At 37.2% G+C, this 25,431-nt stretch overlaps 1 protein-coding gene across 14 annotated transcripts in view; it reads left to right on the plus strand.

The window, feature by feature from the left end:
* Positions 1–25,431, plus strand: part of SNAP91 (synaptosome associated protein 91) — a 154,589-nt gene that overhangs the window by 124,167 nt on the left and 4,991 nt on the right. For all 14 annotated transcript variants that reach the window (XM_081251289.1, XM_081251295.1, XM_081251297.1 and 11 more), the window contains 6 exons: positions 4,702–4,836; positions 6,392–6,541; positions 12,359–12,389; positions 13,282–13,393; positions 22,582–22,665; positions 23,426–23,530. In XM_081251289.1, coding sequence (XP_081107415.1) covers positions 4,702–4,836; positions 6,392–6,541; positions 12,359–12,389; positions 13,282–13,393; positions 22,582–22,665; positions 23,426–23,530 — 617 coding nt within the window. The remainder of the gene's footprint in view (positions 1–4,701; positions 4,837–6,391; positions 6,542–12,358; positions 12,390–13,281; positions 13,394–22,581; positions 22,666–23,425; positions 23,531–25,431) is intronic.

Genomic DNA, 25,431 nt, shown 5'->3' on the forward strand with positions numbered 1-25,431 from the left:
GATCAGCCACCGCTGACCACACCCAGCGCTGCAAAGCCATGTCGTCTTCTCCAGTGTCCCCAGTTTGTTTGGGCTCTCTGTGCTTCCAGGGCTAGAACCTGAGATACTGTGTTTCCAAAAGAGCCAGGTAAACTAGAAACAGGAGCAGAGAGGCCAGTGGTGAAAGCCACTGTTCCCTTCCAGTGCCAAGTCAGACGTCAGTGACAGAGCTGAGGGATTTGATCCTGGGAGATGAGATGGATCTCAAATACACCTGCAACGAGCAGGAAGGGTTCTGTAACCTACTGCTGAGTCTAAGAGCAGGTAGCTGAGCCTCCACTCCTCAGCTTGGTACACGGATGGGTCCCACGGGGGAAGTGCACAGAAAATGCAAGTCAGGTCCCTTCACTAGAAGCAAGCTTAGATTACTCAACTGTGTTGTCCATCCAGAAATCTTAGTAAAATGGGGTAGAAAAGAGGAGAAATCAGTGCTGAAAGTGACAGTGTCATTTACATAGGTGTTTTTTGTTTTTGTTTTAATTTATTTATTTATGGCTGTGTTGGGTCTTCGTTGCTGCGCACGGGCTTTCTCGAGTTGCGGGGAGCGGGGGCCACTCTTGGTTGCGGCGTGCAGGCTTCTCATTGCAGTGGCCTCTCTCATTATGGAGCACGGGTTCCGGACACGTGGGCTTCAGCAGTTGCAGCACGCGGGCTCAGCAGTTGTGGCTCATGGGCTCCAGAGCACAGGCTCACCAGTTGTGGCGCACAGGCCCAGCTGCTCCGCGGCACGTGGGATCCTCCCGGACCAGGGATCGAACCCGCGTCCCCTGCATTGGCCAGATTCTCAACCACTGCGCCACCAGGGAAGCCCTACACAGGTGGTGTTGACTGTGCCCTTCCCCCCTTTTCCACCGCATCTTCTTGTGATTATTTCAGTGATGGGAAAGGTGTTTTTGTGTACATGTTTCTCTCTCTTTTTTTCCTATTTAAATTAATTAACCTTTTAATATAAATAGGTATAAATGGGTTTTAATGTCTAGTTTGCTTTCCAAATATTTCTTGAAATTGAGTTTGTACATTTCTGTGTCTGATTTACTTGGCATGGGCCAATATCCTGATGTAAGAAATTTTCACCTAATATCCTGACATAGGAAATTTTAAATTACTTCTAATTTCTCCAGGTCTTAATTATTAAGGCCGGTTTTTCATACTTCTGTTTTGCTTATAGAAAAACATTTTTCACGCTTGCTCAAGTAACAAAATAGCAAGAAGCCATGTTTTCAGTGAAGAATATCATGGACCATTAATATAATTCTATCTTATGAACCAGAAGCAACTTTCCTAGCCAAAAAATGAATAAACACAAACCATGCAAATATATACAATATAAAATCACAGTCATATTTATATAGGTAATCTAGCTGACAGTGGCTATTCTGAGTTTTCACATTGCCTAGACATCTTTATTTGATGAATATCAGTGATAGGACAAATATTCGGGGCCCTGTATTACAGTAATTTGCAGTGAAGCTTAGCACTTGGGTTGTACCTGTGTGTGTGTCTGTGGAGATAGATCAGCTAAGTCCACAGGCTATTGAAATAAAGAGTAACATTATTTTAAAAGATAAATGAGCCTAATTATGGATAACAAAGAAGTCCACAACTGGACTTCCCTGGTGGCACAGTGGTTGAGAGTCCGCCTGCCAATGCAGGGGACACGGGTTCGTGCCCCGGTCCGGGAAGATCCCACATGCCGCAGAGCGGCTGGGCCCGTGAGCCATGGCCGCTGAGCCTGCGCCTCCGGAGCCTGTGCCCTGCAACGGGAGAGGCCATAACAGTGAGAGAGGCCCGCGTACCGCAAAAAAAAAAAAAAAAAAAAAAGTACAGCAACAGATTTTTCTTCTTTAACATAATCAGTTGGTTTTTCTATATCACTTAGCTTTTTAATTAGTCTAGGTTTGTAAGAGCCCCTGCTTCATAAGAACTGAGTATAATGGAGGAAAGTCATCTTTCTAGATCTCTGTCAAGTTTATAAACGTATCAGAAGGGGACAACTCTGGCGTTACTCCTGGCTGTTGGAAAGACGCCAAGTAGGATTGTGGTGAAGAACCAAGGCTCTGGAAGATTCCTTTGTGGAATCCTGGCTCTGCACTTGCCATCCTGTGACCTTGGGCAAATTATTTAACCTCTCTGGCCTCAGTTTCCTCATCTGTGAAACTTCCTAAGGTGGTTGTGAGGCTTAAATGAGCTAATACATGTTTTAGGTTGAATAATATAAAATTGCTGTTTTGTAGGATCAAAATAGTCAAATATTGGCAATTTATGTAATTCAGATGGTTCACCCTAAAAAAAAGTGCTCAGAACAGTGTCTGGCGCTTGGTGAGCCTCGTGCCAGTTTTGGCTTTACCATCACTTTCTTAGAGAAAGCAGTAATTTTTTTTCCATTGAATAGTGTTATTTATTCACCTATGGAAATGATCTGCTTACCTTATGAAACTGAACAGCCCTAAGCAGATGAGCCCTGGGTAAATGCACATATTTTTCTATTTCTGAATTGTGGGTAGGTGTGTTCACTTCTCTTTGCATCTTTTCTAACTGTGGAAAAATAAGATTGAATCAGATGATCCTAAGGCCCTTTCCAACACTAATGTGCTGTGATTCTAGAATAAATTGTCTCTTCTTGACCAAGTTTTAAGAAACGGAGAGTCAAGTACAGTTTTTTCCACGTTCACCTGTAACAGAGAGAACCACACCCTAGAAAAGTTGCCTAGATTTCCTGCAGCCATATTCCAAATTGTGTGGGATGTCTCCAAAAAGTCAGCATTAACACAGCCACCAATTTCCCTAAAACCAAAACAGTCATATCTTCAAAAATAATTATATCTGACCCCTCTTTGCTTCATAATGATATTAGTTCTTAAAGATCTGGGGAATGTCTTTTCACTTAGGAAGGTTACATGATCCCTAAGTCACTCAAACAGTGCTAAAACCACTTAAAGTAGTCCCCATGACTTTTAAAAGACCAACTTCTAATGGGTAACAGTTTTCCAAATTGCAGTTTTTCATAAACATATGAAAAACTTAGGCATGGAAAGACTAAACCCATGTCACTATCAATTGCCAGGGGCAACATGACTTTCTGCTTAGAGAATAGTAACTGGAGAATGTCAATGGAAGTCATTTTCAAAATTATAATTGATTATTATGAATTGTAAGCTGAAGGATTTTGGTAAGCATTCTTTATGTTTTTTGGCAAGCAGTTTGTGAAGAAAAGATATGGCTAGATAAGAAAAGAATATATGTGTGTATATATATACATATATGTAAATGTGTATATATATATACATATATAGTATATGTGTGTGTATATATATATATATATATATATGTATGTGTATGTGTGTGTGTATATATATATATATAGCCAAACTGAGTGTAAAAAAGACTTCTGGTAGTAATACATTTTTGATAATAGAACATCATCTAATGTCTTATTAAGAAATCACTTTCTTCACAGGCTGCATAATTTTGTACAGAAGCAAAACAGAGTGAGCTCTGCTTCTGTCTCTTGATTGAGAGCAGTAATTTACTTCCAGACTTCAAAAGAGAAACATTTAATTTGAGGTTTCGTTACTTTACAGTAGTCTTTGATTTGTCCTCACCTTTTAAATTCAAAAGTTGCCCTTCACTCAATTAGTGTAATTCAGTGTTTTAGGCATTTTGTTGAATATTAGTGGAAAAGGTGAAAACAAGAGGAAACAGTTCCTGACACCAAAAGGCCATTCCTAGGCTGGGGTGGAGAGATGTACCAGGCTCTGAGGACACAGAGGCAGAGCACATAACCCACGTGTACCGGCGGTGGGAGGGGCAGGGCGCGTTGTGGCTGGTAGCAGTAGCAGGCAATATAAGGTAAGGAAGCCCTCCCAGAGTTGGCATTCGACTCACTACGGTGCATTATGGCTGCAACTGAGTTTGCAGGGATGGGGAAGGGCCCAGAGACAGATGAGCTTGTTTGCCACGCAGAGGAACCTGCATTTTATGAATCTGAAAGTTAAGGGGAGCCAGGGAAGGATTTTAGAGAAGTAACTTTGTCAACGTTTTCCACTCAGAAAGATCACTCTGGCTGCACTGTAGAGGCTAGGTTGGAGGAGGTACGGGTTAGAAGCAGAAAGCCTCCTCGGGTTGTGTTGGGTGAGCCTAAACTTATCGGTAGCGGCAGTGGGACTGGAACATACATGAAATATATTAAGGAGGATTTGATGGCAGAGTACATGCATATTTTTCTGATTTGCCTTTTATTATTATACTGAGCCAGTGTGTACAACTAAGCATTTTCTAGCTACCTGGTATTGTGATTTGAAGAGACAAAATTCGAATATGATGAAAATAATTATCTGAAGTTTAACCCTAGTGAGACCTTCTTAGCTTTATGTACTCCGTTATAACAGTAGATTAGATTGCTGCAGGTTCTTTTAACAAGGGTATACAGTGTTGTGTGCTCTCTTATTTCCAGATAAATTAAATCCTCATTAATACATGACAGATTTCAAGATACTTGAAAAACTTTTTAAAAACTAACTTCCTGGGTTTCAGTGCCTTCTCATCCATATGCATTCAATTCCTTTTTTGGTCTTCTATGACTTTTTCTGACTCTGTTTTAATGGCCTTTACTTATCTTTAGTTGTTTCTGCTTATATTTTTCTGGAACTGTTTTTTCCCCAGGATTTGGGGGTTCTTTCATGGCCCCTTCTCCATCACCAGTGACTCCTGCTCAGAATAACCTGCTACAGCCCAATTTTGAGGCAGCTTTTGGAACCACGCCTTCAACTTCTAGCAGCAGCTCCTTTGATCCGTCAGGTGAGGCAGTGATTTTCAAACATGCTTTTTATTTGTTCTGATTATAAAGTACACCACCTAAGGTTAGTGTGATATCAGGAAATTTATAAGCAAATATTGAGTGATGACCTTGTTTTAAAACTGTTCAATAAATCTCTCATTTTATAATTTAAAGTAAATATTTTCTGTACATTTTGGTTGCTTTAAGAGTAACCTGCAATCCCTTTCTGTGTTTGTTTTTAACTTTTAGCAGAAATCTAACTTAACATGAACACCCATCTGTTTGCACGAGCTTACATGCACATGGTTTGGAGAAGGTTAAGGGAAAACAAATACTTTGTGCTAAATCTTTGTGCGGTATCTCAATGTGTGGACACTCCCACTGCTGTTGCTTACACCCTCTGAAGCGTGCCTGGCCCTTGGTTTTATGAAATTGACACAAATAGTATTCTTTGCCTGCCTTTAACCTTTCATCCTGCTGTCATTTTGTTTGTATTCTCTTCCATTCTACTCTTCCCATGCTGGGTCCTTACTACAAATTTTCAATTGGTGAGTTTTTGGCAATCAAATGTGTTTCAGAAACACCCTAAATATACCCCCTGCTTGACGATTTGGTTGCTTCCTTTGCCAGTGCCTAGTTGAATGCTATCGTTTTTTCAACTTAGAATTATTGTAGAGTGGTGTGTATGGTAAATATGCATAGTTTTTTGATAAAAAATTAACAACCATAAAATTTTTGACATAGTTATCAGCAATAACTGTTGTGCACATCCTATGAGCCTGCATTTTGAATGGTCTTTCTGTATTCCAGGAACTAAACAAGTGATCATTTGTTATATGCTGATCAGGAACCGTCCTTAATGGCATGATTCCTGATGTTTAAAATAGTGTTTACTGTAGCTGTACCCTTAAAGTTAGAACCAAAAGTGAATATTGTAATGAGAGAATAAAATCAAAATTCTTACTTCTACAATATGGTCAACTGTTTTTCAGATACTTATTACTAGGTACTGACCATTAGATCAGGTTTTATTCCAGCACTGATTTCATAGAAACTAGGAGAGTCGGCCTTCCTTTCTCGTTTAAGAATTGTTATAAAAGTAAGCATTGTAAATACTACACACTGAGTGCCTATATAAAGCAAGCATTATAATAAAGGCATGACATATATTATCTATTTTAGTTTTCACAACAATTCCATGTAGTAGTTGTACTCTCCCCACTTTCAAATGAGAAAACTAAAGCTCAGTTACTTTCTCAGAGTCACACGTTAGTGAGGCATGCAGCTGAATTTGAGCCCAATTCTGATTCCAAAGTCTATGCTCTTTCCTGTACATTATACAGATTTTCTTTTCCATCTTCACGTTCATTAGTATTTCCATACTTTATGAGTAGACAGATGCAGAGATGTTCTTTTTTGGTGTTATAGTCGTTAGAAGTGTGAATGAAATGCCTTCTTTTATAAGATTGTAAATACATTCACTTGTTTCCATAGTTTTTCAAAAGGCAGTGTCCGTTTAATTTTGCATATGGGTTTTTTTGCAATTATTCTGAACCCGGTCTATTTGATTTCCAGTGTTTGATGGTCTAGGTGATCTTCTGATGCCAACCATGGCACCAGCCGGGCAGCCTGCGCCCATCTCAGTGGTACCTCCCAGTTCTGCAGTGGCAGCAAGCAAAGCTCTTGGGAGTGATCTTGACTCATCTCTTGCCAGCTTAGTAGGCAGTGAGTAATATACTTTTAACAGAATCATATGTGAATTTTTTCTCTATCTGTTCGTATGTATTGTTTCTGGATTCATTTACAGGCGAGTGTGTCAAGGAGCGGACAGAAATTCTTAGTGCTTTACCCAGTACAGTTCCTTGGAAGATACACAGTCACTATGCCATTGTCTCCCAGGCAATACCCAGGACACTTTTAATCTAAATTACCAAAGGTGTAATTAGAGAGCATATACAAGTATGAAACCAAGTGTATTATGTTTAAGAAGTACTTAATTTTTTATTTCTCTTGGAAATAACATAGAGTAGCTTAAATGCAGTATATTTACCAATTGAGTATCCAAGTTCATTTCAGTTACTCATTGAACAAATATTTATTGAGCACCAGGCAGTCTTCCAGGCTCTAGAGATAAATCATGAACAAAACAGGTATAAATTTCTATTTGTAAGGTGCTTAGAAGAGCAGAGACAAACATTAAATATTTTCAAATAAATAAATTTTCTAGTGCCATGGAGGACAAAAACAGAACACGCTAAGAGGGATTGTGAGTCCTACAGAGTGGGAGTTAGAGTAGGCCTCACTGAGAAGGTAAAATTTGAGCAAAGATTTGAAGGTAAAGGAATGAACCATATGGATATCTGAAGGAGAATATTTGCAGGCAAAAGAGAGAGCCAGTGCAAAAGCACTTGGGCAGATTGCCTGGCATATTCAAGGAGTACTGCCGAGACTAGTGGCTAGAGCTGGGTAAGTGAAGGAGAGGGTCCTAGGAGATGAGGGCAGCTATTATAAAGATTGCCTTTTTAAAAAAACTCTGAATTTAATTTTTTTATTAAGGTGAATGAGTTTACCATTGCAGATACCTTTCATTTTACTCAAAGCTGTATCAAAAATTTAGCAGATCCCTGAGACAGACCATTTTTCCTATGCATTATCCTGTGGACATACTTTTTTTTCCCATTCATCGTCCTTGGTCTGGACATTCATGAAAATGCTTTGATGACAACCACGGAGAGGTTATTTGAATATTTCTTCCTACTTTAAAATTTTATCTTACTGATGGATAGTCTGCAGTAGTAACTGCTTTTACTGAATATTATAATGTACTGTCTAAATCTTCCTTCAGAAATAAAGACTTTATACCTCCAGGGCTGAAAGTGCCACTAGCACACATCCCTCAGGTGGCAACCACCTTTAAAATTATCTCAGTTGAAGCAAGCAGACCCTCTTGAGAAATAGCCCGACAATCTAGATAAAGAAGCACAAATTTGAAGTAGTCACATTTTGCAATATCAAAACTTCTACAGAGCTACAGTCATCAGGACAAATGGTATTGGCTTAAGGATAGAAAGATAGACCAATAGAATGAATAAAGATCTCAGAAATAAACCTCACATACATTGTCAAACAATTTTTTCAAGGATTCCAGGACCATTCAAAGTGGGAAAGGACAATCTTTTCAAAAAATATGCTTGGATAACTGGATAGCTACATGCAAGCGAATGAAGTTGGGCCTCTTCCTTATACCATCCACAAAAATCAATTCAAAATGAATCAAAGATCTAAATGTAAGAGATAAATCTGTAAAACTCCTAGGAAAAAAACTAAGTACAAGTCTTTATGACCTTAAATGAGGCAGTGGCTTCTTAGATATAATACTTAAAATACAAGCAATCAAAGAAAAAATAAATTAATAAAAATTTGTCAAAATTAAAAACTTTTGTGTTACAAATTGATACATCCAGAAAGTGGAAAAACAACCCACAGAATGGGAGAAAATATTCCCATATATCTCATAAGGGACTTGTATCCATCATATATAAAGAACTCTTAAAATTCAATAATAAAAAGTAAAACAATTTAAAAATCAGAAAAGGATTTGAATAGATATTTCTCCAAAAAAAAAGCACAGGTGGCCAATAAGTATGTGAAAAGATGTTGAATGTCATTAGCCATCAGAGAAATGCAAATCAAAACCACAATGACAGGCCACTTCACACTCACTAGGAAGGCTATCATCAAAAAGATAATAACAAATATTGGCTAGGATGTAGAGAAATTAGAATTCACACAGTGCTGGTAGGGATGTAAAACAATTCAGCCTCTTTGGAGAACAGGTTTACAGTTCTCCAAAAGTTAAACACAGTTTCCATGTGGCACAGCAATTTCACTCCTAGCTATATATCCAAGAGAATTGAAAACATATGTCCACATGACTTGTACACAGATATTCACAGAAGCAATTTTTATAACAGCCAACAAGTGGGAACAACTCAAAAGTCCATCAACTGTTGAACAGATAAACAAAATGTGGTACATTCATAAAATAATCAGCCATAAGAAGAAGATGAACCTTGAAAATATTTTGCTAGGTGAAAGAAGCCAAATACAAAAAGCCACATATTATATGATTACATTTATATGAAATGTCCAAAACAGGGGAATCTTTAGAAGCAGAATGTGCATTAGTAGTGGTCAGAGTGACTGCTAATGGTGATGGGGATTCCTTTGGGGTGATGAAAATATTTTGAAATTAGAGTGTGTTAATGATTTCACCACCTTGTGAACATAATTTTTGCACTGAATTTTACTCTTTAACAGTATGAATTTTATGATATGTGAATTGTATCAATTTTTTTAGAAGTCTCATCTTACTATATACCCATTAGAATGACTAAAATTTTTAAAAGAAGAGAAGAGCGGACAGTACTTTGTACTTACCAAGGGTGTGGAGCCTCTGGAATTCTCACACTTTGGTGGTGGGAATACAACATAGTCTTGCCATGGAAATCAGTTTAGCAGTTTCTTATAGTTAAACCTATACTTAATATGACTCAGTAAATACATGTCTAGGTACTTGTCCTAGAGAAATGAAAACATATGTTCTCACAAAAACTTGTCCATGTATCTTTATAGGAGTATTATTTTAAAATGCCAGAAACAACCGAAATGTCTTTCACTGGGTAAATGTATAAACAAACTGTGGTAAACCCCTTCATTAGAATACTACTTAGAAATGAAAAGGAATGAACTACTGACGTACACAAGAGCACAGATGAATCTCAAATACATTATGCTAAGTGAAAGAAGCCAGACACAAAAAAATTATATACTGTTAATTCCACTTATACAGTTTACTTTTGTTAAGGCAGAACTACAGGGAATATATCAGTGGTTGCCAGGGTTCTGAGTAAGGGGAAGTTTGGGTTGCAAAGAGAGAATATTTTTGAGTGATTAAATTGCTGTGAATCCTGATTATAGTGATGATTACATGAACCCATGTATTTGTCAAAATTTATAGAAATGTACAATACCCCCAAAAAGAGTCCCACTGAGTTTCACTCTAAGTAACTAAGTATTTTATTTAAGTAAATATTTTATTAATGAAAATATTTTATTAATGAAATATTTTATTAATGAAAATATTTTATTAATGAAATATTTTATTAATGAAAATATATTCCAAAACTGAAAAAAATTTATCTTCATACTCCTTATCAATATTGCAGCTTTGCTTTTTCTTACAGAAATTGACAAGCTGAACCTAAGATTTATATGGAAATGTAAGGAAGCCAGAATAAGCCAAAACATTTTGAATAAAGAAGAATCATTTTGAAAGACTCACACTTCATGATTTCAAAACTTAACTACAAAGCTACAGTAATTAAGATGAGTGGTACTGCATAGGAATAGGCATATACATCAGTGGAATAGAATGACAGTCTACAAATAAGCTTACACATCTGTGGTCAGTTGACTTTCAACAAAGGTGCCAGGACAGTTCAATGGGAAAAGAGGAAAAGAATCACCTTTTCAACAAACAGTGCTAGGACAAGTGGATATCCACATGTAAAAGGATGAAGTTAGACTTTTTATTTACCCCAAAGTAATTAATTCCAAATGAATCTAGAACTAAGTGTAGGAGTCAAAATGATGAAACTTTTAGAAGAAAATTTATGAGTAAATATTTATGACCTTGGATTAGGTAATGTTCCTAGATATGACAGCAAAAGCACAAGCAACAGTAGAAAATAAAAGATAAATAAGACTGCATCAGAATTAAAAACTTTTGTGCTACCCAGGATACCATCAAGACAGTGAAATATCCAGAATAAGTAAAGAACTCTTGTAGCTCAATAATGAAAAGACAACCCAATTTTTAAATGGTCAAATGATTTAAAAAAGACATTTCTCCAAAGAATATATACATGTGGCCAATGTACACATGAAAAGAGGCTCAACATCAGTCATCTGTGAAATGCATATCAAAACCACAGTGAAATATCACTTCACACCCATTAGGATGGCTATAATAAAAAAGGCAGATCATAACCAGTCTTGATAAGGATGTGGAAAAATTAAAACCCTCTAACATTGCTGGTGAGGATGTAACATTGGGCAGCTGCTATGGGAAGCAGTTTGGCAGTTTCTGGAAATGTTAAACATAGAGTTACCATTAGGCAGAGATGCCTAGAAAGCTCTTCCCCAGATCTCTGCTCAGCTTTGCGTAAGCTTCACCCCTCTGAGGCCTTCCTTGAACACCCTATTTAATCCTGCCTGACCCTCACTCTCAGCCTACCCCACCAGTTCCCCCTTACCCTGCTTTCCATTTTCCATAGGCTTGCCATATCACCTTCTAGCAGCCTGTATACTCTTTTATTATTTTATTGTTTTTTTTTTTTTTTTTTTTTTTGCGATACACGGGCCTCTCACTGCTGTGGCCTCTCCCGCTGCGGAGCACAGGCTCCGGACGCACAGGCCCAGTGGCCATGGCCCACGGGCCCAGCCGCTCCGCGGCATGTGGGATCCTCCTGGACCGGGGCACGAACCCGCGTCCGCTGCATCGGCAGGCGGACTCTCAACCACTGCGCCACCAGGGAAGCCCTATTTTATTGTTTTATCATCCATCTCACCCCATCAGAATGCAAATTCCTCTGGGGTTGAGCTCTTTGTTTTTGTAACTAACCTATCCCAACTGCTTAGAACAGTGCCTGGCATATGTAGGGTTCAATAAATATTTGCTGAAATAATAAATGAATTGAGATTAGAGCAGAATGATTAAACCCGTTGGGTCAGGAGTCCCCAAGACCACCCACACATTTATAGATCCACTAGAAGGACTCAAGGGAGTCAGCGCATAGTTGTACTCACAGCTAAGGTTTATTACAGCAGCACAGTAAGGATACACAGCTGGATCATCAGGGAAATAGACACAGGCAGAGTCGAGAAGAATCCACACATGGACTTCCTTATGCTCTCTCTTTCCTTTGAGGGGAAGAACACACAAAAATTCAGCAACCCATAGGATGTTCCTGCCCAGGAAAGCCCTTTAGAGACTCAGCATCCAGGGTTTTTATTGGATGCTGATCCTGTAGGCACTCTGCCTAGCATGTACCAAAATATCAGTCTTGTGGAAGGAAAGCAAGATTTTCAGCATACCCCTTGTTTGTACAGTTTAGATACAGTGATCCATGCTTATCATTAGGAAAACTTTTATCTCAGTGTAGAGAACAATTTATATTAGCCAGGTCTCCAGCCACACAGGCCTTCCTAAGATAGCAGTCTCAAGCCTGCTATGTTCACTCTTTTCTGGACACCAGTTGACATTAAAATATGATTCTTAAGAATAACATGAAGTGAAAGAAAATGTTAGACTTGAGAATATGTTTCCTAACGTGGTTTCTCCTTTGTAAAACTAAATGCAGTCATTTGTAGGCAAAATATGGACTTTTTCTAGACCTCTGATTCTTTGATCTTTTAAATGTCATATCGTTCAAGCTGAGTATAGAGGTTTAAATTCTTTTTTCTTCTATCCATTTGTAGATCTTGGAATTTCTGGTACCACGTCCAAAAAGTAAGTGTTTTTGAAATTGTCTGGTTTTCTTATGAAAAGTGTATCTGTACTTATTTGAGACTATCAAACATTGTGCTCATTGGAGTAATTACTCATTCCCAGGCTAGGTAACTGCAAAATTGGTTTTTATTTCATTCCCAGTTTTTGTTTTTGTTGCTATTCTATTGGAACCTCCAAACTACTGGCTCTGCAGTGAGAAGGAATAATCTATTTCAGCCTCCATATTGTCACTAAGTATATCTAGAAGTATTTGGGAATTGTGGTTTGAATACTTTAGTAGCTTTAAATTGTAGATTCATTATAATATTCCTAGCTAACATTGATTTTAAAAAAAGTCTCATGGGGGTCAGTTTTAGAGAAGAGTAGTAAAAATGACAAACAATGTACACTCTTTTTAGATGCATATTTCAACGTCTCTGAAATCGGGATGCATTTAACAATAGATGTAATCTTACAATCACTTGAAGGCAGGTTGTAGTCATGATGTAGTTATGTGAAACCTTCATTTGAACCCTGTAAGATCCAGAAAGTGCCATTATGGATTCATCTTCAGTTCAACAAAGGATATACAGTAGTTATGATATAATTATTTGGCATTTTTTATAACCAGTGATGAATTCAGTTGAATTTTGTGGCATATTTTTCCATTAGAAGTGACAGGAAATTCTTGTTATCCCTGAGGTCTGAACTCTGATTTTTTTGTCAAATGCTCTTAAGGTCTCTTAGATGAGATATGGTAAGACTCCTCTATCTGTTTTAAGCTGTTCTCTTTATTACCACTTGACCCAAACAGACTGCTTCTGACCCTAGATAAAAGTATTTAGGGAGCCACACACCATTCTTTTCTGATTGTGTGTTTGTCTCTTTGTTTGCTTTGCATGCTTGATTTTAGGGGAGATCTTCAGTGGAATGCTGGAGAGAAGAAGTTGACTGGGGGAGCCAACTGGCAGCCAAAAGTAGCCCCTGCCACCTGGTCAGCAGGTGTCCCACCCAGTGCACCCTTGGTAAGTAGTCCCCAGAGGTCAGGGCAGTGTGGGCACTTTGCCAGTTTCCAAGTGTGTAGAGCAGGGTCCATGTTGCTGAATTATGCTACTGACATTGTACTTTTTAACCCACATTAGGAGCAAGATGCCATATTTACCAAAATGCAAATTTCATTGACTTTAATAAAGATTATGATCTATCTTTTTATTTTAATTATTGCAAAATAGTATTTATGCATCTTCAGATATTAGTCCTTTATTTGTACAATTATGGAAATGATTCTTCAAAACATGTAATATCATTGATCGTTATCTGTGTTTTACCACATTTCTTGCCCAAATTTCCTGATGGCCATAAGAAGTAATGAAAGCTTTTTTTCTTACCAGAAAGATTGGGCAGTTTTCTATTGTGTAAGTAAACTTTCATTTTAAAGCCCTATGGATTCTTCTCACCATTTTTTCAATTTGAAACGACTTTCACCATCTTTTCTATAAAATGTAAATAGGTTTCATTTCTGTATATTAAATTTCTATCAGTATATTAATGCACCATTCACTCTGTGAAAGAGCATATCACTGGAAATAAAGACTTAATTATTACTTAGTGCAATTTGCCACCACCAAAAGTATGTTTCCAGGATAGCAAAATTTACTATTTTTCTATATATGCTCATATTTAGCAGAACTAGGCTAGCTACTGCTTCCCCAGCTCACCCGTAGTTTTTCACCTTTGCTTACACCTTCACCTGTCTAATTCACCCATCTCTAAGGTTTTCTTGATGCCAACCTCTCCTTGTTGCCTGAATTAATTCCTCACCATCAACTGCCAACCCCAGCCAAACAAGCATGCATGGAAGTGAATTAATATAAATTAGAATATAAACATTTTAGATAGACTCCATTAAAAATGATGTGTTCCAGAAATTTATTTAAATATCTGAGTTTTTGAATTTAGAACACATTTTCTTTTTTTAACTTTTTATTTCATATTGGAGTACAGTTAACAGTGTTGCGTTAATTTCAGGTGTACAGCAAAGTGATTCAGTTATACATATACATGCATCTATTCTTTTTCAAATTCTTTTCTCATCTAAGTTGTTACATAATATTGAGCAGAGTTCCCTATGCTATACAGTAGGTCCTTGTTGGTTATCCATTTTACATATAGTAGTGTGTACAAGAACACATTTTCTTTTAGACAATTTTATAAATAGTAATGTTTTTACACATAGTTTCATAGCGATTTTATAAATAAAAATAAGCTCAAATCGATCTGTAAAAGGACTTTTGAATCAAAATTTACCACTAAACAGTACTAATAGTATTAATTGAACTACAGTTTATACCGTAGTTCCTATAGGAAAATACATTCTGTGCTCAGACTTGGTTCTCAAAACCCACTTCCTCTGGTCTCCCCACTCCACCCCCTGGTGTTTGTAAGAGAGCAAGAAATTCAAGGACTGATATTCTCTGCCTTTGGTGAGTTCAAAGTCTGAAAGAACTTAATTTTAAAAAGTGACTTCTAAAAGATAACAATGAGAAGATTGCCTATTATATATGGATATTTACCTCTTCAAGTCTTTCTTTTCATTATTTAAAAACAGTGCTTAAGAGGGCCATTTTAGAATTTAGCTATAAATAGAGTTCCATTTTAATTTTTATAAAGGATACTTAGTAGAAAGCTACCAGTCTCTTAAACTGAGCTATGCCCAGGATAACCATATAATTTATTCCCCAAACTAGGGCTCTTTAAGGGTGAAAGGGAGCATAATTATTATCCTGGGACCCCAAGCATGTGCCTGGTACCTGGTGACCCACATAGATGATGAGACCATAAGCAGGTAGCACTCTGGGCCTAGGCAACTGCACTCCATTCTTTTTTTTTTTTTAATTGACATAAAGTTGATTTATACTGTTGTGTTAATTTCTGCTGTACAGCAAAGTGATTCAGTTATACACATATATGTATATATATTTTTTCATATTCTTTTCCATTATGGTTTATTATGGGATATTGAGTATAGTTCCCTGTGCTATACAGTAAGACCTTGTTGTTTATCCATTCTCTATATAATAGTTTGTATCTGCTAACCCCAAACTCCCAGTCCATCCCTCGGCTGCACTCTATTCTTCAATACAAAAACATTGTTGGGGGTAGAGGGAGAGAGATTCAATAAATGTAAATAACATCCCTAAAGAAAGAGAAAGCTTCTTTAGAACGGATCTTATAAATCTGTTAATACTGCATATTGGACATGAAAGCTCAGTTTATATTATCATCACCCAATTAAAAGAACTAATTTTTCTATTCTGTCCTATGCAAAACTAAAGAGACCTTATCTGCAGTCCTAAGAAGTTTATACTTAGTAGTGTTGCCCTTATCAGCAGGATAAAGCTGTTTAATGTTTTTTAACAGGTTAGTTTCAAAACAGTCACGGAGGGAAGGGCGATGAGAATACTGGCATCTGGCAGATCAGCTGTAGGTTTAAAAATTGAAAAAGGGTTGGAGCCAGAGGTTAGGATGGAAAGTAAGACAAGAAAGAAAAGTCTCAGGTAGAATCCACACAACTGGGGATATTTGTGAACAAACACACCAAGACACTGGTTGCCCAGGTTTGTATGTGGGCGAGTTTGCTAAGTAATGAGGCCATTAACCCAGAAGGGGAACAAAGGAGAAGTCCTTTAACAACGGTATTGAATTGGAGACCTTCCTTGGCCATCACTTCCCCTGAGATGAAGATTTTAACCATACAAAGTTAAGAATTCATCAGATACTTAATTAACAACTCTTTTGCTTCTTCAGGCCCAAGAGGCTGCCAGTTATCTGATTGTCAGGCACCATCCCTGAGACTGAGATTAATGTTCTTATATTTTTAAACCCCAGAACTCCTTATTTTTGTTTATGAAGCAGAAAACTTTATGTTGTTCATAATGAAACTCCAGAAAGTTAAAGACAGTAGGCTTTAGCATAAAGTGTCCACAGCAGCTGTAGAAAGAGAAATTAGAACAACAGAAATAATTTATTAGGAGGACAGAGTTACATGTAGTCCTATTTCTTTTGTTTATTTTCTTTAACATTTTAGGTAATAATATGAAAGCTGTCCTATGCAGTTATTTTATCATTATTAACCCTCACTTAGTTGTATAAAAATTCACTGCCATTTACTCCATTTACTGCAAAGCTCTTCTTCCTGAACAAAGCTGTAGCCTTGCTTTTACTTGGTGGTGCAGCTCTAAAGTTTTTCAGACCATAGAACCCAAGTTATATCTAAAAACCTTTAACAGGACTGGCATATCATCATGGCCATCAAGAGGGTTACTCATTCCTAGTTTTGAGCACAACAGACCTGTTAAGTTTCCATCAGACAAACTAGGAAGGTACTTGCAACTATGTGCATTTTGCAGGAGGCCACAGAATCCACAATTCTCCCCCTAAAAACAACTAATCTTTATATGCCTATAGGTGAAAGATTTTGTTGAGTGTTGAAAAAGAAAACAACTTTTAAAACCTTAGGACAAATAATACTGAGGGAGTAAATTATTAAGCGTTAATCTACCATTTGAGCAAAATGACAAACTTAGACTCCCTTTAAATTTTTTGACCCATTTGTCTGATCAGGATTATCTGCAGGTTCATTTTATTTTGGTAGCTTTTTTCTTTCACAGTCTTAAGTCCTAATGATACAATTCTTGTAAATACAGTTATTATTGTATGGTACAATTCTGATAAAATATGCAATTCTGGGTCTAGTGAATAGCCTACCACGTAACCTGTTGAAAGGATGAGTAGAGTGAATCTGAAGTATAATACTTCTTTTGTAGGGGAGGAAAAATAACTTTCCCTCTATCCTTCTGAATTCTTAGTAGAGACTCCTGTAATAAAAGACATATGAACAAGAGAAAAACAGAAGTTTATTAACATGTATGCCTCATATATACAGGGAGATACCCAGAGAAAAAAATGAGTAACTCCCCAAGGTGGCCCAAGCCGCCGGCTTAAATATACCATCTTCAGCTAAAGACAAAAGAAAGAATGATGTGGGGAGGTTACCAGGAAAAGCAGGGTCAACAAAGGTAAGATCTGTTATGTAGGTTTAAGTCAGTGACTTCTCCACTGATAAGATTCTCTTGTGAGTTAGTCATCCTTCTCTTCCCGGTACAGAGAAGGAGACACCCTTACAAGTGGAGATTTCCTTTATAAATCTAAATGTCCCTTACAAAAGTTTAATTTCTACTGTTTCAGAGTTTCTCCTGCTGTTCTTCAAAATAATCAGCTCAAAATCATCCCTATGCCAAAGAAGCATATGGTGGCAGGGTGGGTTTTTCTGCTACCGTTCGGATTTTCTTTCATTTAAAAATTTTTTGAGATAAATTTATGTAACATTAAATTCACCACTTTCACAACTTTAAAGTGTATAATTCAGTGATTTTTAGTATATTTTTGATGTTGTAAAACCATCACCATTCTCTAATTCCAGAATATCTCCATCACCCCAAAAAGGAACACAGTCTTTCCCAATTTTCCCCTTCCCTATCCCATGACATCCAAAAATTTACTCTGTTTCTATGGATTTGCCTATTCTGGATTTTTAATATAAACAGAATCATATACTTTGGAGCTTTTTGTGCCTGACTTTTTGGCTTCTTTCACTTAGCATAATGTTTTCAAGGTTGATCCGTGTTGTAGCATGTATCAGTACTTCATTTTTGTATTGCTGACTATTCTATTGTTTGGATATACCACATTTTATTTATTCATTCTTTAATGGATGGACATTTGTGTTGTTTCCACTTTGGGCTGTTATGAAAGATGATTCTGTTATTTGTATACAAGTTTGGTAAGAATATATATCCTCAGTTCTCTTGGGAATATACCTAGGAATGGAATTGCCAGGACTTGTGTGACTCTGTTGAGCTTTTTGAGGAACTGCCAAACTTTTTCACAGCAGCTGCATCATCTTATGTGTCCACCAGCAATGCATAGGGTTTCAGTTGTGGTTTTCATGTGCATTTCCTTAATGACTAATGATATTGAGAATCTTTTCATGTGCTATTGGCCATTTGTATATCCTTTTTCAGAGAAATGTTTGTTCATGTCCTTCGCCCATTTTATAATTGGGTTGTCTTTTTATTGTTGAGTTCTAAGAGATCCTTATTATTCTGGATACCAGATGCTTATCAGATACATAATTCGCAAATATTTTCTCCCATTCTGTGAGTTGTCTTTCTTGGTAGTATCTTTTAACACACAAAGTTTTTGATTCTGATAAGCTCCAATTTGTCTATTTTTATTGTTGTTGCTTTTGCTTTTGGTGTCATATTTAAGAACCCATTGCCTAATCCAAAGCTTAAAGATTTACACCCAGATTTCCTTCTAAGAGTTGTATAGTTTTATCTGTTACATTAGGTTTTTGACCTATTTTAGGCTCATTTTCATATGTGGTCCAAATTCTTTGTGTTGCATGTGGAAATCTAGTTAATCCCAGAACCATGTGTTGAAAAGACTGGTTTTTCTTCATTTATTGGTCTTAGCATTCTTCTCAAAAATCAATTGACCATAGATATATAGATTTATTTCCAGACTCTCTATTCTGTTGTATTGACCTATATGTCTGTTCTTATGCCAGTACTACAGTGGTTTTTTTGTTTTGTTTTGTTTGTTTTTTGCGGTACGCGGGCCCCTCACTGCCGTGGCCTCTCCCACCACAGAGCACAGTCTCCGGACGCGCAGGCTCAGTGGCCATGGCTCACGGGCCCAGCTGCCCCGTGGCATGTACCACACAGTGTTTTGATCAATGTAGCTTAGTAGTAAGTTTTGAAAACAGAGAATGTGAGTCCTCCAAATTTGTTCTTGTTTTACGAGATTGTTGTGGCTACTCTGGGTCCCTTGCATATCCATATAAATTTTAGGTTCAGATTGTCCATTTTTCCAAAAGAAGCAGTTGAAATTTTTATAGGGTTTACACTGAATCTATAAAGCAAATTGGGAAATATTGCCATCTTAACAATATTGTCTTCTAGTCCATGAACAGAGGACATCTTTCTATTTATCTGAGCCCTCTTTAATTTCTTTAACAATGTTTCATAGTTGTCAGTGTACAAGTCTTATACTCTCTGTTAAATTTATTTCTAAGTATGTTGTTTTTAATGCTGTTGTAAATTAATTTTTTATAATTGCATTTTTTATTGTTCATTGCTAGTATAAGGTGAATGTCACATTGATTTTTGTATATTTATTTTGTATCCTATGACTTTGCTGAACTTATTAACTCTGATAGTTTTTTTTTGTGTGGGTTCTTTAGGATTTTCTATATATAAGCTCATATCATCTACAAATAGAGATAGTTTTATTTCTTCCTTTCTTTCTGGATGCTATTTCTTTCTTTTTCTTACCTAATTGCCCTGACTAGACTTTCCAGTACATCTTTGTCTTGTTCTTAGGGAGAAAGCTTTCAGTCATTCAACATTAAGTACAATGTTAGCCATGAGTTATTTGCAGATGCCCTTTATCAGGTTAAGGAATTACCCTTCTGTTCTTAGTTTATTTAGTGTTGTTTTGTTCATGAAAGGATGTTGGATTTTGTCAAATGCTTTTTCTGCATCTACTGAGATGATCTTTTTTTTCTTATATTCTATTAATATGACATATTACATTGATTGAGCCTACCTTGCATTCCTGGGATAAATCTCACTTGGTTTTGGTGTGTAATTCTTTTAATATGCTGCTGGATGTGGTATGCTAGTATTTTGTTGAGAATTTTTGTATCAATGTTTGTAAAGGATTTGGTCTGTAGTTTTCTTTTCTTGTGATGTCCTTGTCTGGCTTTGGTATCACAGTAATACTGGAATCAAAGAATAATTAGAAAATGTTCCCCTTCTATTTTTTTTTTGAGAGCTTGTGAAGGATTGAAATTAGTTCTCCTTTATAAATGTAATAGAACTGACCCATGAAGCCATCTGGTTTTGGGCTTTTCTGTGATAGAAGGTTTTTGATTACTGACTCAGTCTCTTTACTTGCTATACCACTATTTAGATTTTTCTATTTCTTCTTGAGTCAGTTTTCATAGTTTGTGTCTTTCAAGGAATTTGACCATTTCATCTAGATTATCTAATGTTTTAGCATGTAATTTCTGATAATATTTCCTCATAATTTTTTATTTCTGCAAGGTTGGTAGTAATATCTCCACTTCCTTTCCTGATATTGGTCATGTAAGTTTCTCTCTCTTTCTTGGTTTGTCTACCTGAAAATTTGTTAATTTTATTGATCTCTTCAGAGAACCAAGTTTTGGTTTCTTCTATTTCCTCTTTTGTTTTCCCATTCTCTATTTCACTTTTCTATGATCTAATCATTATATTTCCTTTCTGTGCTCACTTTGGAATTGGTTCTTCTTTTTCCTAGTTCCTTCTGGTGGAAGTTTAGGTTATTGATTTGAGATCTTTCTCCTGCATATGGGCTATATGTTCTTGTTTCTTTGCATGCCTCATAATTTTTTGTTGAAACCGGGACACTTTGAATATTATAATATGGCAGCTTTGGAAATCATGTTCTACCCCCTCCCCAAAGTTTTCGTTGCTACCTTTTTTGTTGTTTTGCTACCTTGGTTGGGGGAGGGGGTTATTGTTTGTTTGTTTGTTTTGTCCTTTTAGCTAATTGATCAGCTACTGAGTAGACAGATACTACTTAAACTCCTGGAACCAAAAATATCTCCCAGTCTTTGCAGAGAGGCTCTGAGTATGTATTAGGCATGACTTCAGACTCAACCAGGCAGTTTGCAACTCTGCCTTAGTGATCACTGCTGCTTTCTTAAAGCCTCAAAGTCAACCCAGAGGCATCTCACATCTTTCCTGAGCATATGCACAGCCCTGGGCATGTGCATGGCTATCTAAATTCCCAGGAGAAGGTCTGGGTTTTTCAGACCCTTAATCCTCAAATCATCTCATTCTCCAGCCTTTCCTTCTGAGCTTTTTGTTTAGTCTGCTGTTTTTGCTGACTGATATCCATTGCCTGATACAGCAACAACTGAAAAATTTGCCTTTAAGTATTTTCCACAAATGTCTTCAGGTAACAACTTTAGCACTAGATGGGTTCCCAGTTTGGCAAGATAAGGACAAGCCTTTTGAGCCAGTGTTTCCAGGGAGCCACCTATACATGAGACAAGACAAAGCAAATAATTAAAATATATTCTGCTCCTCGTGGTACTATTACTGGGATTGTGTGCTGTTATTTTCAAAGCTACAGCTGAATTGGAGAACAGTGGCTGGAACTCTAGGGTAAGTTAAAATGCCCCAAAGCTCAATGTTCTTACCAAGATTCAGCTGATTTTTTTTTTGATTAAGTACTTTCTAGGCTGCTGCAAACTTTTAGTTAGTTTCCAGAGTTCCAAAAAAGTTGATTTTGACCATTTTTGCCTGTTTTTCCATTGCTTTTATGCCTAGGGGCACTCTTAGAGTTCCTTATTCCACCATTTTTGCTGATATTACTATAGTATTTTATTCGTCAATTAGGATTTTGCTCTAACGGTTAACTTAAATTTAAGAGATTGCAGCAGCGTTAATTTTATGCATAAGGGAAATATTAGGGGTTTTGGTGTGTGACTGAAAACTATCAAACCTGTGTCTGAAATGAGATATATGTATGATATTATGTGCAGTGCTCTAAATGCTTCCTAAAACTTAGAATTAATTTTGGTCTTTGTGCAAATGTACAACAGTCAAAAGTCAGAGAGAAGCAAATATAACACAGAAAAGAATAATATAAAAATGGGGGGGAAAATGGAAACCAAGCATTAAAAATGTAAATGAAAGCATTCTTTAAATTTCTAATTCAGTGCTTATTGGAGGATATAATGATAGGAAAAGACTAGCTTAGAAAAATTTGACTTGTTTACAGTAAGGGTGGTATAAGGAGATAGAGATGAAGCCCAGTGCTTGAGTGTAAGCTGAGCCCGAATAAGTGAACCCAAATAGCACCACAACAGTGAACATCAAGTTAGTAACCTTCATATCATTGGTGTGGTGGTAGTGCCTTTTTTTAAAAAATTTAAAACTGAAATTTGAGATTTCTTTACATCTTTATACATACTTAAGGTCATGCATTTTAAAATTGTATTCTGTCATTTTAAAACCAAATTATATTGGTTCTTTTGTTTGTTGTTGTTTGTGTGTGTGTATATATGTGTGTGTGTGTGTGTGTTGTTTCATTTTCGTAGCAAGGAGCTGTACCTCCAACCAGTTCAGTTCCTCCTGTTGCTGGGGCCCCATCTGTCGGACAACCTGGAGCAGGATTTGGAATGGTGAGTGATGACCGGTGCTAAAAATTGTAATTAATACTTCTATGGCCTTCACCAAATCCCAGATTAACTATAGAATATAATTCTCCCCAAAATACAGTAAAGTAAAATTTAAAAAGTTAAGTCATCTGCTTTAGACATTAAGTAGTCTACAGAAGGCATGATTGAGTCACTTATAAGACACTTAAATTCTGCCATCAAAATAATTTTTATAGTACACTGTTATGTCATTTTTGGAGTACTATTTACCAAACATATTTTTAGCTCAATCATCAAAATCCACTTTTAATCACTATACTAGGACTTTTCACTTACCACGTTTATCACTAGCAAATTTTAGAGTCATTTTCCATAAAGAAACAAGTTTTCATCTCTTGAAGAACTATGCTTGCAGAAGATGGATAAACAACAACAAAGCCTGGGTGGGGTGAGGATGCTGTGTGGCCAGCCAGCCTCCTACTGCACCTCAGTGATTCTTTGCCATCTGCCAGCCTCACAGCATCCATCGTTCAAAATTACAAATTATACTTTCTCACAGACCTGGATTCCTCAGGGGATATGGGGATATATGTATACGTATAGCTGATTCACTTTGTTATACAGCAGAAACTAACACACCATTGTAAAGCAATTATACTCCAATAAAGATGTTTAAAAAAAAAAAAGAAAGAAAGAAAAATTTTCAGGAACATATTAAAGACCTAAAGGTCAGGTCATTGCCAGAGTAGATTCCACTCATGCTATGAACTGCTCTGCTTTTTAGCCTCCTGCTGGGACAGGCATGCCTGTGATGCCTCAGCAGCCTGTCATGTTTGCACAGCCCATGAGGAGGCCACCCTTTGGAGCCGCAGCTGTACCTGGCACACAGGTCAGTTTTTAAATGTCCCACAAAAGAATGACATTACTTTATAAATGTAGAACTGTCATGTGACAAACTGTCTAAAAATGTTTTTACCTGATACAGTCTTCATACCTGTTGCTTCAGAAGTAAAGGGAACATGGAAGAGAGATGAGCAATAGTGTGACTTTTGGAGGAAAATGATGGAAATAACTAACTGTCCTAAAGTCCCTCCATTCCTCTCCTACTTAATTCAGAATGGTTCCTGAGAACTACCAGGTGTTTAAAGTATCCAGGCATTTAGTCCAGAAAAAATGAGCAGCTCTGATCCATACTCTTATTACATGTTGCCAAAGTTAGCCAAACAGAAAGTTAGGGACACAGCCCTCCAGATTGCCAACTTTGCCCAAGACTAGTAACACAAACTGCAGTGAGTTTGCCAAACTGCAAAGCCTGAGGGAGCAGTTCCCACAAGGTTGCCCTCACATCAGACCCTTCAGGTCCCAAGGGCCACCCTCACTTCCAACCAGCTGCCTACAAATTTGAGGGTTCCCAGGACCATCCTTAGATTAGACAGTTTTCTAGGATGACTCATAGAACTCAGGGGAGCACTAACTTTATGATGACACTTTTAGTGTAGTAAAAAGATGCAAATCAGATCCAGCCAAAAGAAGAGATGCATAGGGCAAAGTCTGGGAGGGGCCCACACATGAGGCTTCTTTGTCCTCAGGGATGCATTACCCACCTGGCATCAACATGTGAGGATACGCAAGTCGTACTGCCAACCCAAGAAGCTTACCTGAGCTTCAGTGTGCAGAGTTTTTATTGAGGTTTCATTAGATAGGAATGACTGATTGAGTTCAACCACCTGGGAAGTAATTCAGTCTCCAGCCCTCCTCCCTCCCTGAAGGTCAGGCTCATATCCTGTGGCCCAAAGACTCAACTCTGTAATCACATGGCTGGTCTTTCTGGCATGGCTAGTGCTCCACCCTGAGTCATCTTGTTAGCATAAATTATCAGGTGTTGTTCCAGACACGCACCCTGAATAATAAAGACATTCGTATCACTCAGGACGTTTCCAAGGGTTCAGAGGTTACCTACCAGGGTCCAGGACAAAGGGCAAATCTCTCTTTAGATGAGGCCAAATTTCTTACTGCACAATGTGCTACCTTCATTTATGAAGATGCTAAAATATATGCACTTGGTTGAACTGTTTTGCTGCTAATAGTGATGTTCATACTGATGAATCACCCTTTCTTTATTACTCTTATAAATTGCCTGGCCAAAGTGAAGGTATATGTAGAACCAAAGAGGTCACTGTGAGAAATTGATTTTTAGATGGAGACAGAACATTGTAACTACTAGCACCATGCTAAGCAAACCAAAACACATAGCTCAAATATATTTTAAGGACATCAGTAAATAGTTTCACTTCTATAATGTTTTTAATTTACCACACGGGTATTTATATTGTTTCAGCCAAGGAATCCTACTGTGAACTTTCTGAGTGTACTTTAATCCCCTTTCCTTCCTTGAATCATTTCTAAATTCATTTTCTACCTGTTCCCCAAATTTGCTTTCAGCTTCTTTACTTTAACCCTCAAAAGCCATAATGACCAGGAGAGAGAATGGTGGGTGTCCAGAGAGATGAATTTACAATGTAAGAGACTCTAGCCTTCAAGGCCATAGCCAAAGCACTGGCTTCATGAGAAATCTTCTGTTCTGCTCTCATACTAATGAACGCTGCCTAAAGTTGTTTGGGGGGAGTGGGGTGGTAGTGAGGAAGCTTTTAGGTGTAATAGTTGGTTTTTAATTTAATCTGGATATATTTAAATTCTAAGAAGGATCTCATTTATTGTGAATGTCTCCTTGATGGTTAAATATATCCATGACTACCACCTTTTTGAAAAAAAGGAAGGATGTTCCTATTT

The sequence above is a fragment of the Mesoplodon bidens genome (genome assembly GCF_964165515.1).
Source record: "Mesoplodon bidens genome assembly, chromosome: 12".
In the NCBI taxonomy this organism is placed as follows: Eukaryota; Metazoa; Chordata; class Mammalia; order Artiodactyla; family Ziphiidae; genus Mesoplodon; species Mesoplodon bidens.